The 16,265-nt window shown below is 43.7% G+C and overlaps 1 protein-coding gene across 1 annotated transcript in view; it reads left to right on the forward strand.

Moving 5' to 3' along the window:
- lrig3 (leucine-rich repeats and immunoglobulin-like domains 3) overlaps nt 1-10,004 on the forward strand; it is a 22,698-nt gene extending 12,694 nt beyond the window's left edge. The window contains exons 4-19 of the mRNA XM_008315954.3: nt 609-743; nt 1,336-1,479; nt 1,591-1,734; nt 1,834-1,977; nt 2,825-2,968; nt 4,710-4,790; nt 4,905-4,976; nt 5,495-5,566; nt 6,393-6,556; nt 6,990-7,325; nt 7,410-7,691; nt 7,790-8,266; nt 8,343-8,501; nt 8,594-8,734; nt 8,912-9,166; nt 9,251-10,004. Of these exons, the coding sequence (XP_008314176.1) occupies nt 609-743; nt 1,336-1,479; nt 1,591-1,734; nt 1,834-1,977; nt 2,825-2,968; nt 4,710-4,790; nt 4,905-4,976; nt 5,495-5,566; nt 6,393-6,556; nt 6,990-7,325; nt 7,410-7,691; nt 7,790-8,266; nt 8,343-8,501; nt 8,594-8,734; nt 8,912-9,166; nt 9,251-9,498 (2,998 nt within the window). The 3' untranslated portion in view covers nt 9,499-10,004. The remainder of the gene's footprint in view (nt 1-608; nt 744-1,335; nt 1,480-1,590; nt 1,735-1,833; nt 1,978-2,824; nt 2,969-4,709; nt 4,791-4,904; nt 4,977-5,494; nt 5,567-6,392; nt 6,557-6,989; nt 7,326-7,409; nt 7,692-7,789; nt 8,267-8,342; nt 8,502-8,593; nt 8,735-8,911; nt 9,167-9,250) is intronic.
- Nucleotides 10,005-16,265: the final 6,261 nt, after the last annotated feature.

Raw genomic sequence — 16,265 nt, forward strand, 5'->3', positions numbered from 1 at the left:
GGCGAGGGAGGGAATTCCTCCCCCCCATTTTCTCTCTCTCTCTCTCTCTCTCTCTCTCTCTCTCTCTCTCGCTCTTCACTGCCGCGGCTCATACACAAAGAGGGCACTGTACAAACTCTGTTTATAACTAAGCAGTCCCTGCACTGCAATTTAGGAGGCGTGCAGCTCAGGAAATTGCTGGCCTCTGCCGAGGCATGCTTTCACTGGGGGAATGGTATTCATCAGCCAAGTAATTGGCAGGTTACTTTTTTAAATACCTTGTTAGTAATTACCTTATAAACAAAATAACACATTTCCAAAACCAGAGATTGTTTGAACTTGGTGTGAGGAGCAGCAGCAGCAGCAGCAGCAGCAGCATCGATCAGGCCCGACAATCTGGGAAATCATCCTGCAGCCTCAGCAAATACCAAAAGAAAACGTTCACATTGGGCGGTCGGGCTTCAGTCTGGCAGGTGTTGCCTGTTGGTTTTGTCATATTTTTAATGCTGCACGATAATTGAGGTACTGGGAGGTTTGTGTGTCCTGGTATCACCGGGTCAGATCCGTGCCGCTGCTCGAATGCCCGGTGTTTTTGTCATTTATTGGAGCGGTGCTGTCTGTATTTTCAGAGCAAACAACAAGATCAGCAGGATCTCTGTGGAGCAGCTACGGCCTTACCTCGCTCTGGAAACACTCGACCTCAGCTACAACAACATGGTGGATATAAAGGCCAGCTCCTTCCCCGCTCTGCCCCTCAAGAACCTGTGAGTGTTCATGGCTGTGTTTGGACGAGGGCGGTGTATCGTGTACCGTGATACGTATCACGGTGATACGTATCGCGGGGATACGTATCACGGTACGATACGTACCACGGTACGATACGTATCACGGTGATACGTATCACGGTACGATAGGTATCACGGTGATACGTATCGCGGGGATACGTATCACGGCGATACGTATCACGACGATACGTATCACCGCGATACGTATCACGACGATACGTATCACCACGATACGTATCACTTTGATACGTATCACCGTGATACGTATCACCGTGATACGTATCACGGTACAGGGGCAATAACACAGTATATTGGGATTTACTGCGATACTATAGGCTTGATCATACATCAAGTTTTTTTTTTTCCAACAACGTTATTATAGTCAAACTTTCATCGTAGTAAACGCACAATGCTGTTCCATCTTAACATCATTGGAACAGAGAGATCTACATTTGGATTCACTAAACCTAAACTTCTCGAGGATCACTTTACTATTGACTAAAACCTTACTCCAATAATTCACACCTCCAGTTGTGCACTACCTGGTCAACTCAAATCCTTTCTGCTCCAGGTTCCTCAACAACAATCGGATCTCAGCGTTGGAGTCGGGCTGTTTCACGAACCTGTCCAGCAGCCTGCAGGTTCTGCGGCTCAACCGCAACCGCCTCTCCACCATACCACCCAAGATCTTCCAGCTGCCCAACCTCCAGCATCTGTAAGTCGGATGAGCGTGTGCACGTTTCTTACCACGCTTCTTTTTAGAGGCGTACAAAAAAGTATTGAATTCATCACAGTCTAAACACTACATTTGCGCTGCGTGTTTCAGGGATCTGAGCAGGAACCGCGTTCGCCGTGTGGAGGGCCTCACGTTCCAGGGCCTGCACGCCCTTCGCTCCCTGAAGATGCAGAGAAACGGCCTGAGTCGTCTGATGGACGGAGCCTTCTGGGGCCTCAGCAACATGGAAGTCTTGTAAGGAACCTTGTCCTGCAGTGGTTCTCACTCCAGGTGGACGTCAGACTCTCATTTCTTTCTTCTCTCTGTGTGTGTGTGTGTGTGTGTGGCCTGCAGGCAGCTGGACTTCAACAACCTAACGGAGGTGAGTAAGGTTTGGCTGTACGGCCTGCTGACTCTGCAGCAGCTCCACCTCAGCCACAACGCCATCAGCAGGATCCGACCTGAGGCCTGGGAGTTCTGCCAGAAACTCAGCCAGCTGTGAGTCCATCTTTCTTTCTTCCCTCTCTCTCTCTCTCTCCAACCTCCATATTATTCTCACCTCACTTTCCAAATACACTCTCTACTCCCAACTCTCCTCCTGCTGCTTCTCCTCTGCCTCCTGGCCTCCTAACACTCCAAATTCTCTGGTGACCAATCTGAACACACACACACACACACACAAACAAACACACGGGCAGACAAAACGCTGTCTCTTCTGCTCTGCTGGTCAATGCCATCTTTAAAGCGTTGCCAAAATATCACACACCCCTTAGCGTCGTTTCTGCTCTGCTGACTTTTTAGCCAAAACACTGACCCTGGAAGACGGCATTTTTTAATTCTTTCCCGATTGGGTTGAAAAATTCCATCATTAGTGGCTGTTTTTTTTTTGTTTTTTTTTTTCCATTTACATCCAAACTATGCAGACGTCAGACTTCAATCTTGACTTTTTTTTCTCTCTCTGAAGGAAACTCAGTTGTCCTTTGTTGTGGCAGTTGTTTACCACAGCAGTCGCCTCAGTGTTTGCCGCGTCTGGAGAGCTTTTTACAGATAGGCCGTCCTTCTCTCACCCACTCGCTCCTTCTCGCTCTTATCGCACCAAGCACATCGTCAACAAGTGGCCTATCAGATTTGGAACATTCCCATGAGTCAGATGTGTTCTCACCTGAGTTTACTTTTTTAAAAAAAAAAAAACACTCCGATTTGAAGGTGGATATCTGTTGACTTTTAATGTATCATTTGAATTAATTAAATACAGAATGCTCCTCTCGTTCTTTGTCATGAAATGACCACAGTGAGTGTTTGATGATGATCGTGTCGTTCTGGTTTTTTTTTTATCGCCCTGCAGCAACTTGTCCTCAAACCATCTGTCGCGACTGGAGGAGTCCAGCTTCGAAGACCTCAGCCTGCTGGACGAGCTCCATGTCGGGAACAATCGCGTGAGCTTCATCGCAGACGGAGCTTTCCGTGGACTCTCCAACCTGCAGATGCTGTAAGTCTCTTTGGTTCGCAGTTGTTTTGATTTAAAAATCCCATTTAGTCAAGGATGTGAGATTTGTGGAGATAAAATTTGACTTTATCATTTAAAAAAAAGTGGCGCTTTGGCCCAGAGGCAATGTCTCTGTCATTGGTGTGGAACCCCAGGGTTCACCTCCTGGGCAAGATCGAATCCCGGTTTGGGCGGTTGGTACCTTCCAGTGGACTCACCACCCACAGGAAGGTTTAGGTACGGTGCAATGTGATTTGGGTGGCGACTGCTGCCCCGCAACCCGGTAACAGATAAGCAGCTGAAAATGTCTGAAAAGGGTGGATTATTGTTAATTGTCGTCTCTTTATGCCATGAATTGCTTTGCTTTTCGTTCGTCTGTCGACCTTTTCTGGTCATGTAAGAGTTTTCCTAAAGTTACAAAAGAATTTCCACTGTTGTAATTACACTATTTACTGCCATTACATTGTTGTGCTTTGGCAAAGAAGAGCCAGTCTGGGAGTTTTGTTTTTCCACGACTAAAATGCAGCCTTGGCTTTTTTATTATTATTATTTGGATGCATTTTTGATTGAGCACCAATTTCTCTTTTCTCCACGGTTGGAACATAAACTGTTTTAATGTGGAAAACAGGTGAATTTTGGCTTTTCACTGAAATTTTTTTTTTTTTTAAAAAAACCATTTGAATCTTTGTTGGCCGCTGTGTTTCGCTCCTGTCGAATCTCTGCCTGAGTGGAAATATTCCACATGATTTGTTTTTCTGAGGAGAAACACACGGCCATCAGTGTGTTGAGGTCTCTGAACACTAACATTTAAAAAACCCTGCGACACACAACACAAACCACAACAACCCCCACCTCTGCTTTGTACTGACCCCCACTACACACACACACACACACACACACACACACGCACACACACACACACACACACACCAGTTCACTCGGCCCCTCCTTCTCCCACAGACAGACCTAATCACTTTTTCTCCTGGTTGGAACTGTTTTTAACTGGAACCAAATGTGAGCTGTGCCGCTGAGGAAACCATAAGGCAGGTGTGCAGCTAGAACATGGAATGCTTTAGGGCCTCAAACCCCCAACCCCACCGTCCTCGCTCCTCTACCCCCGCACACTTCCTTCCTTATGCTCTAGCCGCAATACCCTGTGTCCCTGAAGAGACTCCCTGGCATCACTGTGGCCCAAACACTGGGAAGTGACTCCCTTTGAGGCACAAAGCTGTTTTAAATCCAACATTTTCTTCCTACTTTGTATTAATGGTACAAAGTTTTGTTTTTGCAATTTTTCGTAAATTTGATTCTTTGTGACTTGCCAATTCTGGTTTTTGCTCATTCTGGTTTCTATTATTGTCAGCACATAAAAAAAAAGCAAAAGTTTTAAGTTTTCTCCAGCACAAAGCCCTTTTTTTCATCCAACAAACTGCACTCAGTTACAGGTTCTTCTTCAGTTCACAAAGTCTCAAAGTAAAGTTCTTTCTGTCTCAGCAATCGTTCCTTAAAATGGTACAATCCAAAAAAAAAAAAAAAACCTGACTTAGCCTTCGCGGCTCACTGTGACATACTTTTTAACTAGCTACATGTTAGCTTCAGCTTGTGTGTGAGCTTTGTTTTCGTGTTCTGCTGGCACGAAATTATCGTCTATGAAGCCGTTAATGTATTAAAAAAAAATCGTCTGATTCCGATCACTGATTGGCTGATCTGTGCATCTCTAATAAAAGTGTATTTTTCTTTGCAGGGACCTCCAGAACAATGAGATCTCGTGGACTATCGAGGACATGAACGGACCGTTCTCTGCCTTGGAACATCTGAAGAAACTGTGAGCTTCTAACCGCAGCCATCGTGTTTGCATTAATGCAGCACATTAGCACAAGAAAGCCGGAGCCTGGGAGCGATGTTGGAAAGTGACCAGTCGTTTTGTTGTTTTTCCCAGATTTCTGCAAGGGAACCAGATCCGCTCGGTGACCAAGAAGTCTTTCTCGGGCCTGGACGCGCTGCAGCACCTGTGAGTCCACCTCGTGTTTCACTGATTGTTTCCAAAGGGCTGTGCTGTAAACCTAGCAGGGTGAATCACACCGAGACACAGAGGCTGTTTGTCAGAGCCGTGCTCCAGAACTCTCTTCTCCAATTCCTCCGCTTTGATGTGGAACCAGAAGAAAAAAAAGAAACTCCTTCCATTAGTATCTTTACATGTGTGCCAGACTTTATCGATCAGAGAGACAAGTGGAGTGGACTGTGTATATGTGGGAGTGTGTGTTTACAACAGCTGCAATTGATTCTAATTAGAGTTTTCTCCGAGTCGTTGCCAGAAACTCAAAGCAGCCCAGAGTCAGGACTCTCTTGATTAACGCAGCAGACTGCTGCCCAGATTTTTATTGTTCTGGAGCCCAGACCTCGTTTTTCTTCTCTCTAGTGCAGTCTTTGGATGCTCCACTCTTTACAGCTCATGTTGGCAGAAAAAGCCTTATCTTTATCTCCAAGAATCTCACCAGTCCCTCATCGTCTTCTCCCTTTGCTCCACAGAGACCTGAGTAACAACGCTATCATGTCCATCCAAGCAAACGCCTTCTCTCAGATGAAGAATCTGCAGGAGCTGTGAGTGTGATCACGTTGAGGGATCAGTGTTGCTGAGTGTTTTCACATGTTGGACAGAACATGAAATCAAAGGCCGTCAAACTGAACTCGCTCTTTGGGTCCAGTTTTCTTTCGTGTCAACCGACACCAAGTTTAGTAATTGAATGTTTTGTGATCGATATAAACCTTTTACATGGACACATTTATGGGTCGGCGCCCAACCAGAACTCACCCTGTGGTCCTTTTTCAGCAAAATTGAAGAATAATAGTTCTTTTTTTTTTTTTTTTTTAGAACCTTCAATAAAACATCTAATTCACTTCCACCCATTCACACTATGACCGGTGGGTCAGTATGTGGTCATCTATGTTGTTTTTTTAGACACTCATGGACTGTGTACCATGATTTTCCAACATCTAGAAAATAGCGTTAACGTTATTGGACTAAACTAAGCAGTGACCAATGACAGAAATGACCATGATTTTCCAACATCTAGAAAATAACTGAAAACTCTCTTGGATGAAGAGTTGAAAACCTCTTCTACAGTAGAACCTTTAACGTCATTGGACTAAACTAACCAGTGACCAATGACAGAAATAAAAATGTCATCTTCCAGAACTATTTCATAAAAAATTAGGACTTTCTTTGGGTTCATGTTTTGTCATTTCAATGTCTAAGGCAATTTCCTGTCTAACGCCCCCCCCACTGTCAGTGTGTGCTGTTACTCATTTATATACCAGATCAAAATGATTGAATTCCAAAGAAGCTGTAAACTGACAGAGGCTCTGAGTTTCTGCTGTTTCTGCAGCAGAGTGAGTTAAATGCTGCTGCTATCTTCCGTCTTGGCAGGCGTCTCAACACCTCCAGCCTGCTGTGCGACTGCCAGCTGAAGTGGCTTCCCGTCTGGGTGGCTGAACAAACCTTCCTGCCCTGCGTCAACGCCAGCTGCGCCCACCCGCAGATGCTCAAGGGCAGGAGTGTGTTTGCTGTCAGCCAGGATGAGTTTGTGTGCGGTGAGTGATGCGTTTATATGGCATAACACCCATAAACACACACACATACACAGACACTCCAATGTATATTATATACATATAGTCCCATTCACTAGCTGATTTGACAGGATTGTTAAGTATTTTTCCTTAAGATTCCTCAGGGAACTGATGAGCTTTGAGAGGAAACAGTATGAAAAAATAACTGATGAGCTTTGAGAGGAAACAGTAAAAACAGTAAAAACAGTAAAAAAAAATAGTAAAAATACTATTAAAAGTACTATTTTCTAGCTCCTCTGGTCAGTGTAGGAAAAATGTAAAATTCAAATTTCCTCCCTCTAGTCCCAGCTTTACCCTTAAACCGTTTACAGTCCAGAATCTGCTCTGTAAACTGTACATCCTGCTTATTCTAAACGGTAAATGTAATTATTTTCCTTTTTTCTTTTTCGTTCTTCAGATGATTTCCCAAACCCTCAAATCACGGTTCAGCCAGACACCCAGTCAGCCCTCAAGGGCTCCAATGTGACGTTTGTCTGTTCAGCGGCCAGCTCCAGTGACTCACCCATGAAGTTCGCCTGGAAGAAGGACAACGAGGTCCTGAACGACGCCGAGATCCACAACCAGGCCCACCTGCGAGTGCAAGGAGGAGCCGGAGGCGAGACAGAAGTGACGGAGTATACGACCACCCTGCAGCTGCGTAACGTGGAGTTCTCCAGTGAGGGCAAATACCAGTGTGTCATCTCCAATCACTTTGGGTCGTCCTACTCCACCAAGGCCCGGCTGACTGTCAACAGTAAGTTTGGAAAAGGTCAAACCAACAATGTGGCATTTGTCCTAATGATTCCGTGAGTTAAAACGATCCTTTTGTCATATCCAGTGCTCCCCTCCTTCACCAAAATGCCAATGGACCTAAGCATCCGGGCGGGGGCCACAGCCAGACTGGAATGTGCTGCCGTGGGTCACCCTTCTCCTCAGATTGCTTGGCAGAAAGACGGTGGAACTGATTTTCCTGCCGCACGGGAACGCCGCATGCATGTCATGCCAGAGGACGACGTGTTTTTCATAGTGGACGTCAAGACGGAAGACATTGGCGTTTACAGCTGCACTGCCCAGAACACAGCTGGAGCCATATCTGCAAATGCTACGCTAACTGTCCTAGGTGAGAAATGTCGAGATCTTAAGAACAAGTAGGAATTGAACACAGGATTATTGTAGAATCCACGTTCACCTTCTGGACTGTTTCCATTTTTCTGATAGAAACGCCCTCCTTCCTGCGGCCCCTCATGGATCGCACTGTGGCCAAGGGTGAGACCGCCGTCCTCCAGTGCATTGCCGGCGGCAGCCCCCCACCAAAGCTGAACTGGACCAAGGACGACAGCCCCTTGGTGGTGACTGAGCGCCACTTCTTTGCAGCTGCCAACCAGCTCCTCATTATTGTTGATGCAGCGGAGGCAGACGCTGGAAAGTACACCTGTGAGATGTCCAATGCCCTGGGCACCGAGAGAGGCAACGTCAGACTGGCCGTCATATCCAACGCCAACTGTGACCCTGGTTTGCAGGGCAGCGCAGGTGTGGGCATGGTGTCTGGCTCAGGGTCAGATGATGATGGGTGGACCACTGTGGGAATTGTGATTATAGCAGTGGTGTGCTGCGTCGTGGGCACGTCGCTAGTTTGGGTGGTCATCATTTACCACACAAGAAGGAGAAACGAGGACTGCAGCGTCACCAACACAGGTGAGATCCTGGTCATTGTTTGTGGTCGAGTTCCAAGTGCAAATTTGTGACCTAATCCAACGTCCTTGTGCTTCAGATGAGACCAACCTTCCCGCTGACATTCCAAGCTACCTGTCGTCCCAGGGCACGCTGGCCGACCGACAAGAGGGCTACATCCCTTCAGAGAACAGCAGCGGTCATCAGTACATGCCGCCGTCACTAGGGGGCTTCTACCTGCCGCCTAAAGACATGAACGGTAAAACACCAATCCAAATATTTCTTCTCGGAGATTCCATCTTGCAGCAAAGTCACCTTTTCATACCAACTACTGTTCATTCAACCACGCAGGCCTCTGTCAACTGGATACAGGAAGTGAAGCCGACATGGAGGCAGCCATGGATCCTCTGCTTTGTCATTATCAAGGACCAATGGGCTCGCTGCTACGCCGGGATAACATGTACTCCACTGATCCTTCAGAGGTCTTCACAGGTGTGTACGGCTTTTAAAGTGTTCCGTGATTACACAACTAGTACGGTTCACGGCTTTTAAAGTGTTCCGTGATTACAGAAATAGTACAGTTCCATGAAATACTGTACAGAAATGTTGACTAGGAAGTGTCCGTCAGGTTCCCAAAGAGACTCAGAGTTCTGATTATTTTTCTTCCAGGCTGTTCCATGGACCAAAGGCCTAAATGCGTTGACTCCTACAGCGGAAGCCTGACAGCGTCAAAAAAGAGGGACTACTTCCCGTCAGAACATTTTGACGTCTGCTCTTCAACCGTCCTGATGCAGTTCCCTAGCGTCGGTCTTCATCATGGCTCTTGTCACCAGCAAAGCGACCGCAGACCGTCCGTGGAGGAAGGGGATGGGAACGACTTCATCCGACCTCATGAGTTCATCCCTCCCTGCAACACCTTCATGGGTAAGTTTCCAATAAGTCACTTTTCCAAGCATTTGGCAATTTGTCTGCGAACTCTTTTGACTCTTTGCATCTTCTTCGACACAGGAACATTTGGGAAGACACCCTGGAGATCTCAGCATGAAAGCTACACCGGGATCAGCCCGCCATCGGTGGCACATAATGTAAAAGTTCCACATGAAAACCCTTACGTTGCCCCAGATATTGACTCAGACCAGGAGGAGAGAAATCTCACTCCGGACCCGACATCGGAGCAGAAGAGCAGCATCTGTGAACAGCTGTTCGACGGCGACAGCAGGACTGATGCGTTACCGCAGCACAGAACGAGCACTTAGCTCCTGTTTGCTCTCGGTTTGTCATGAAGAGGACAAAAAAAAAATTCTACCTCAGTAAATGGACACTTTTGCAATAAAGGACACCTGAAATGTGCAAAGACTGAATGTAAAGGACTATTTGATGTTCCTGTTTCAAACAACAACAAAGGAGCAGCGTTTTCAGCTGATGTTGAAGAACACAGCCTTGGTGTGTAACAATAAATGAATATATACATTTTTATATAAGAAATTTATTATATTTTGTAAATTGTATATAAACAGATTCCATTATTTTTGCTTACGTGTTGTGTGAGAATTCCGCGCCTTGCCTTTCAAGTTATTTCAGCTTTGAATGAAGCATTATTTTGCACATATACAGTATGGTAACAATAATAAAAAAAACAACTTAATGTGTGCTGCTACATTCACCAAAGGTGCCACGAGTTTTTCCTGACGTCACGTTCACAAATTTGCATTTTGTGTAAAGGACTTTTAAGCTTTGATTTGAAAATGAAATTTGATTACATTAAAAAAACCACCCATTAATAACAGCAAACAGAGACAAATGTTTTAAATATTATACACCAATAATATTAACAAGACAGAGTACAACAAAAAAGGGTTTTACAAATTTTATAAAAGCAAAACTTATTCACCCATGGAGGTTGAAAAGAACTTTTGACAGAAAAAAAAAATCTGCTCAGAGCGCACAGCCATCTGTTACAACATCTGCTCAGAGCGCACAGCCATCTGTTTCAACAAAAACAAAAAAAACAAAAATATTTCAAATATTGTAATACAATATGTTTTATTTTGAAAAAAAATATTGGATTTCTCAGTGTAATGGTGAGCTCTTCTATTAAACATGTTTCTGTTTTAAAATCTGTTGAATAATTATTTACTTGTTTTTTTTTCATAGTACATAAATATAGTGACCTTTAATCAAATTAACAGATACTTTTTAGTCCATAAAGTGGAACTCACTTTTTCAATGAATTGTTAATGCACCTCGACCTTCACCAGTAGTGATGATGTTTAACAGTCAGTATTTATATGGTTGCCTGGGTCAATCAGGGAATATTGTGGGGGTTTTTTTTCAGTGGTTGATGAGGGGATTACACTGCCCTTCCTTATAAAAGCATAAAAATCGTCGACTTGAATTCCACATTTTTAGATCTTTTCGACGGCACCTTCCGTCTGTTTACCAACTGAGGAGACCGAAACCTTAAAGGAGTTTCTTCTCAGCATCACAATGCGTGTTTGCCTGTTTTATCCCTGAGTGGATTACAGCAGCCAATCTACTTCACTGTGTACGCACTGACAAGTTAAGACGGAGTGATACAAATCTGAACTTATCCTTTAATTATATGCAGTACGTGTACAATATTATCTCATGCATGATCTGCTCGCAAAAAAAACGTCTGCCATGTGTCCAACCGTCCAACTATTGATACTAAAGTTTGTTTGTTTTTAAATGCTAAACCACAAACAATCCACTCAACAGGTTTATATAAACAAGGTTGAACAATAACTGTCATAGTTAAAGTATGGTTAGAAACGTCTCTTAGCCAAAACTAATGTGTCTCTGTTTGCAGGATGACTCACCCCCCCTCCTCTTGGTGTGTAACAATAAATGACTATATACATTTTTATATAAGAAATTTATTATATTTTGTAAATTGTATATAAACAGATTCCATTATTTTTGCTTACGTGTTGTGTGAGAATTCCGCGCCTTGCCTTTCAAGTTATTTCAGCTTTGAATGAAGCATTATTTTGCACATATACAGTATGGTAACAATAATAAAAAAAACAACTTAATGTGTGCTGCTACATTCACCAAAGGTGCCACGAGTTTTTCCTGACGTCACGTTCACAAATTTGCATTTTGTGTAAAGGACTTTTAAGCTTTGATTTGAAAATGAAATTTGATTACATTAAAAAAACCACCCATTAATAACAGCAAACAGAGACAAATGTTTTAAATATTATACACCAATAATATTAACAAGACAGAGTACAACAAAAAAGGGTTTTACAAATTTTATAAAAGCAAAACTTACTCACCCGTGGAGGTTGAAACGAACTTTTGACAGAAAAAAAAAATCTGCTCAGAGCGCACAGCCATCTGTTTCAACAAAAACAAAAAAAACAAAAATATTTCAAATATTGTAATACAATGTGTTTTATTTTGAAAAAAAATATTGGATTTCTCAGTGTAATGGTGAGCTCTTCTATTAAACATGTTTCTGTTTTAAAATCTGTTGAATAATTATTTACTTGTTTTTTTTTTCATAGTACATAAATATAGTGACCTTTAATCAAATTAACAGATACTTTTTAGTCCATAAAGTGGAACTCACTTTTTCAATGAATTGTTAATGCACCTCGACCTTCACCAGTAGTGATGATGTTTAACAGTCAGTATTTATATGGTTGCCTGGGTCAATCAGGGAATATTGTGGGGGTTTTTTTTCAGTGGTTGATGAGGGGATTACACTGCCCTTCCTTATAAAAGCATAAAAATCGTCGACTTGAATTCCACATTTTTAGATCTTTTCGACGGCACCTTCCGTCTGTTTACCAACTGAGGAGACCGAAACCTTAAAGGAGTTTCTTCTCAGCATCACAATGCGTGTTTGCCTGTTTTATCCCTGAGTGGATTACAGCAGCCAATCTACTTCACTGTGTACGCACTGACAAGTTAAGACGGAGTGATACAAATCTGAACTTATCCTTTAATTATATGCAGTACGTGTACAATATTATCTCATGCATGATCTGCTCGCAAAAAAAACGTCTGCCATGTGTCCAACCGTCCAACTATTGATACTAAAGTTTGTTTGTTTTTAAATGCTAAACCACAAACAATCCACTCAACAGGTTTATATAAACAAGGTTGAACAATAACTGTCATAGTTAAAGTATGGTTAGAAACGTCTCTTAGCCAAAACTAATGTGTCTCTGTTTGCAGGATGACTCACCCCCCCTCCTCTTCCTCCCCTCCCACCCCCCCTCCCTGATCCCCCTGCTCTTCTCACCCGGTGGTTTGTTGTTTCAGGCCTCACCTCCTCAACATGAGGGGAAAAAGGTGTGCTTGTGCACCCAGCTAGCTGTTGAAACTTGCACTTGGAAGGCGTCATGTGGCTCGCTGTCTGCCACGGCGAGGCTGTGTTTACGAAATGGCAGATTTGCGATGGTGGTGCCAGCAGTTGGGAGGGGTAATTCAGTCAGATCCCCCGACTGCAGGCCAGTTGTTTTAGTGTTGCATTTAACCTGGCAACATAAAAAGAACTGGAGCGAGAAATGGCCTTTGTTTTGTCAGACAGACGTGAACTTTAAAGGTCTGTGTTTGGATCCGACTCATCTCTGTCGGCGCATGGAAAACGCTGATGTGAGATCTGCTTTTCAGTGAAGTGTTATTCTTCATTTGTCCTTCTGACTGACTAATGTTTGACTACACCTGGCTATTGGCTACGCTGTGGTGGTTTGTGTGTCTTTACCCCACTGTAAAGGAATGAGCAGCTTTGTTGGAAGTCTTGCCAATTCTTTGAGGAGGCTGCGATTAAGACAAGATGGTGGAGCCACACACATCCAAACACCTGGGAAACAGCTGGGGCCGAGGCAAGATTCAACGACCAACGAGTCCACTGCTGCCTAATGACCTTTACTCGGGGGGAAAACTTGGGCTCGGAACTTCGTCTAGCAGAGCACGGACAAACGGCGCCCGAGAGTGATAGATGATAAACTCTGTGGGTTTCCATTTCACTTGTTATTGAACACAGAGTGGTGATATTTATAGCGCTAACACACTGTATTGTTTGAAAGACGGTTTCAAAACATTTGTTTGGGCAAAGTGATAAATGGTCAGCTGGTGAAACGTGACACAATAGCTGCGTGAACACAGGCTAAATCAGAGGAGTAAAGAACCCTTTTGCAGCAATGATTGTCGGTTTAAGTTCAACTTTAGCATGAAGTACTGCTAAAACACAAACAGTAAAGAAACTAGGTCTTGTGTATCTACAGGAATGTACATTACTATTTGTTGAATACCATCTACACATCATTACCACGACTTATTTAAAGTATAGCTAGCTAAAGCTAGCTGGCGCTACAAAAAAAGGTCCTACCCTAAGTCATTTTCTCACTTCAAATTAACCAGGAATACGGTCTGAAGTCGGTAAAAAATAAAAATAGAGATTTATGAGCAAAAACTACAGTAGTTTTGACAGCAAAAGCTAAGAGCTAAATGTATATCAGGAGGCTCACGGTAATTTGTATTTGTCCCGGTTCAAGCAATCACAACACGAATGACGTCTGAGTGGACAATATGTTCGTGACGATTGCAGTACCACCCTTCAATCCAGGGTGCAGTAATTACATATCATGGAAACGTGTAGAAGAAGAAATCTCGCGCCATAAAATTGTGGCCAGTTTAAATTGTTTTCTGGAGTTAGAACTCGAACGTAAATCTGCAATGTGTGAACGGTTCATCCCCTCGTAAACAATAACAGTGATGGTGTTTCTGTGATGGCGCAAAGGACGGCAGTTTGTCGGTGTTGTTGGGCTCCGATGCGGTATGCTAACGGTAACTCGCCGAACTCGCTAACTGACGTCAATCAGATGCGGCGGCGTTCACTGGCGGAAGGCTGGAAAAGAAAGAATAAGTTTAAACGGCGCCACTGCGCTGTTTTCTACGAAAGGTGAGCTAAAAATAAATGTAAAATTTTACAGTTAGTTTTTGTGTCTTTTTTCATTCGAAATGTATTATTACTAAACCGTTTTGTGTCTTTTTTCATTCGAAATGTAGTATTACTAAACCAAACAACGTCTTAAATTCTGATTTTACAAACTTGCTTTTTAAAGTGAGTTTTAAAAAAATGCAACTAAGGAACTGATGTGTTCTCACTACAACTAAAACATGAATATACTGTATATTAGATTAAAAATAGCATGGGAGTGGGGGAGTAATATGCACTCAATTGTCATAACAGCTTTATTTCCATTTTTTATTCCTTCTTTTTTTTTTCAAAAACGTGTCATAACAGCTTTATTTCCATTTTTTTTATTCCTTCTTTTTTTTTCTTCAAAAACATGATTTCCTCTGATTCTCACAGTTTTACCTATTAATAGATTCATGTTACAATATAAACACAGTTATATTTCTCTCAGATTAGTTTACACCCTCAAGAGTGTCTCTGAAATTGTCCGATAGGCGTCCAAGGTCCCACTTTTCAGAGACTCCTGTCAAGCCTGCTGCCAGTAACAGCCTCCACATTTCCAGCTGGAGGAAAAAAGATTTTTTTAAAAAGTTGCCAGGTTGGAGAATAATTTCCCCCACTTTGATTTTGTGTCTAGTGAAATGAGACAGGAAGTTGACTAGCACCAGTGACTGGCCCGTATAAAGGCGTCCACGTAGCCCCTGGTCTCTGATCAATTCATCTGGCCTCCACTTTGTTCACAATAAATGTGGGCCACTGATCCCAGGTCAGCTCATCAGGCCATCTCTGATCTCCACAGCCCGGAGACGCAGCCAAGAAAATGAACGTAGCATGCCACAGCCTTATCTCATCGCCAGACACTGTGAATTTTGTAGCTAATTTGCCTTCATTGTTGCCAGATGTGGTGACATGTAGACATGTGTTTATTATAGCGAACAGCTACAGGCGACTTGCAGGAAAGATTATTCCTCTGCCACGGAGCTCAAGAAATCTGCAGGGAGATTGTTGTCTGACTTTTATGGCCACTGAGTTTGTTTCAACATTAGATCTGCGTTGTCAGTGCTGAAATGCAGATTTGAAAAAAAATGAGGTGATCTCACTGTTCCGTATGGGAGGTTCCCCTCACTGAATCTCCCAATTTCCCTGCTGCTGACAGACAAATCCGTTGAGATTTGTCTTGTGTTACCTCCAGGCAAGAGTTTCACTCATTATTGCGGTGTTTGGATTTTCCATCGAGTTCCAGACTGTCTTCACGCTCGCTGGGAATCCTCCTATTAACCAATGGATCACAGGATCGCAGAATCAGGACTAACGTGGTGAAGACGCCAGATGAGGCCGCGTTCATGTTGGAACCACAAAAGTTCCTGAGATCCCACGGCCATAGATCACGCTCACGCGATTTCCCGTCGGTGCAAATCACAGGACGGACTCCATAAAAGCCCATAAGACCCAGTCGGACCCTCTCTCTTCAATCTCCAATACAACCACGTCTGGTCGCACGATTAAAAGCGTATACAACAGCATCTTGCAGATGTTGCCATAAATCACCGTTTGGCCTTGCCTCCGCAAATGGCAGCCTGACAAATGTTCCACAATAACTGCAGCCCCCTCCCCACCCTTCCAGTAAAAAGGAAAAAAGAGAAAGGGTAGAAGAGGAGGAGAGAGAGAAAAAAAGAAGGCCTGGAATTTTTACCCGACTGCTTGTAACTCTTTCGGGACTATTGTAAAGTCTCAGCCATGTCAGCACAGGTGGAAACCTGAAGGGTCGTAAAAGCAGAAAAAAAAAAAAAAGAGAGAGCGAGACCGCCCACTCCAGGCTTTCTCTTGCCCCACAATGTCTTCAGCTCCCCGCTGTCTTGGCCAGCCCTCCACTGTGACTAATTCCACACAAATCTGAAAAGCTAAATCCGTCTGACTGCCTGTGCGTCTGTGGATGGTAGTAACCGACACCCCCCCACGCCTGTAAAAGACGCAGCCATTACGGCTGAGGGTTTCACCGGGCTGTGAATCACGGCCTCGCAGGCACTTGAGGAAGACGCTGTCAGGATGCAACTCTGCTAACTTCAG

This window comes from Cynoglossus semilaevis, chromosome 8 (genome assembly GCF_000523025.1).
Source record: "Cynoglossus semilaevis isolate Cse_v1.0 chromosome 8, Cse_v1.0, whole genome shotgun sequence".
Taxonomy (NCBI): Eukaryota; Metazoa; Chordata; class Actinopteri; order Pleuronectiformes; family Cynoglossidae; genus Cynoglossus; species Cynoglossus semilaevis.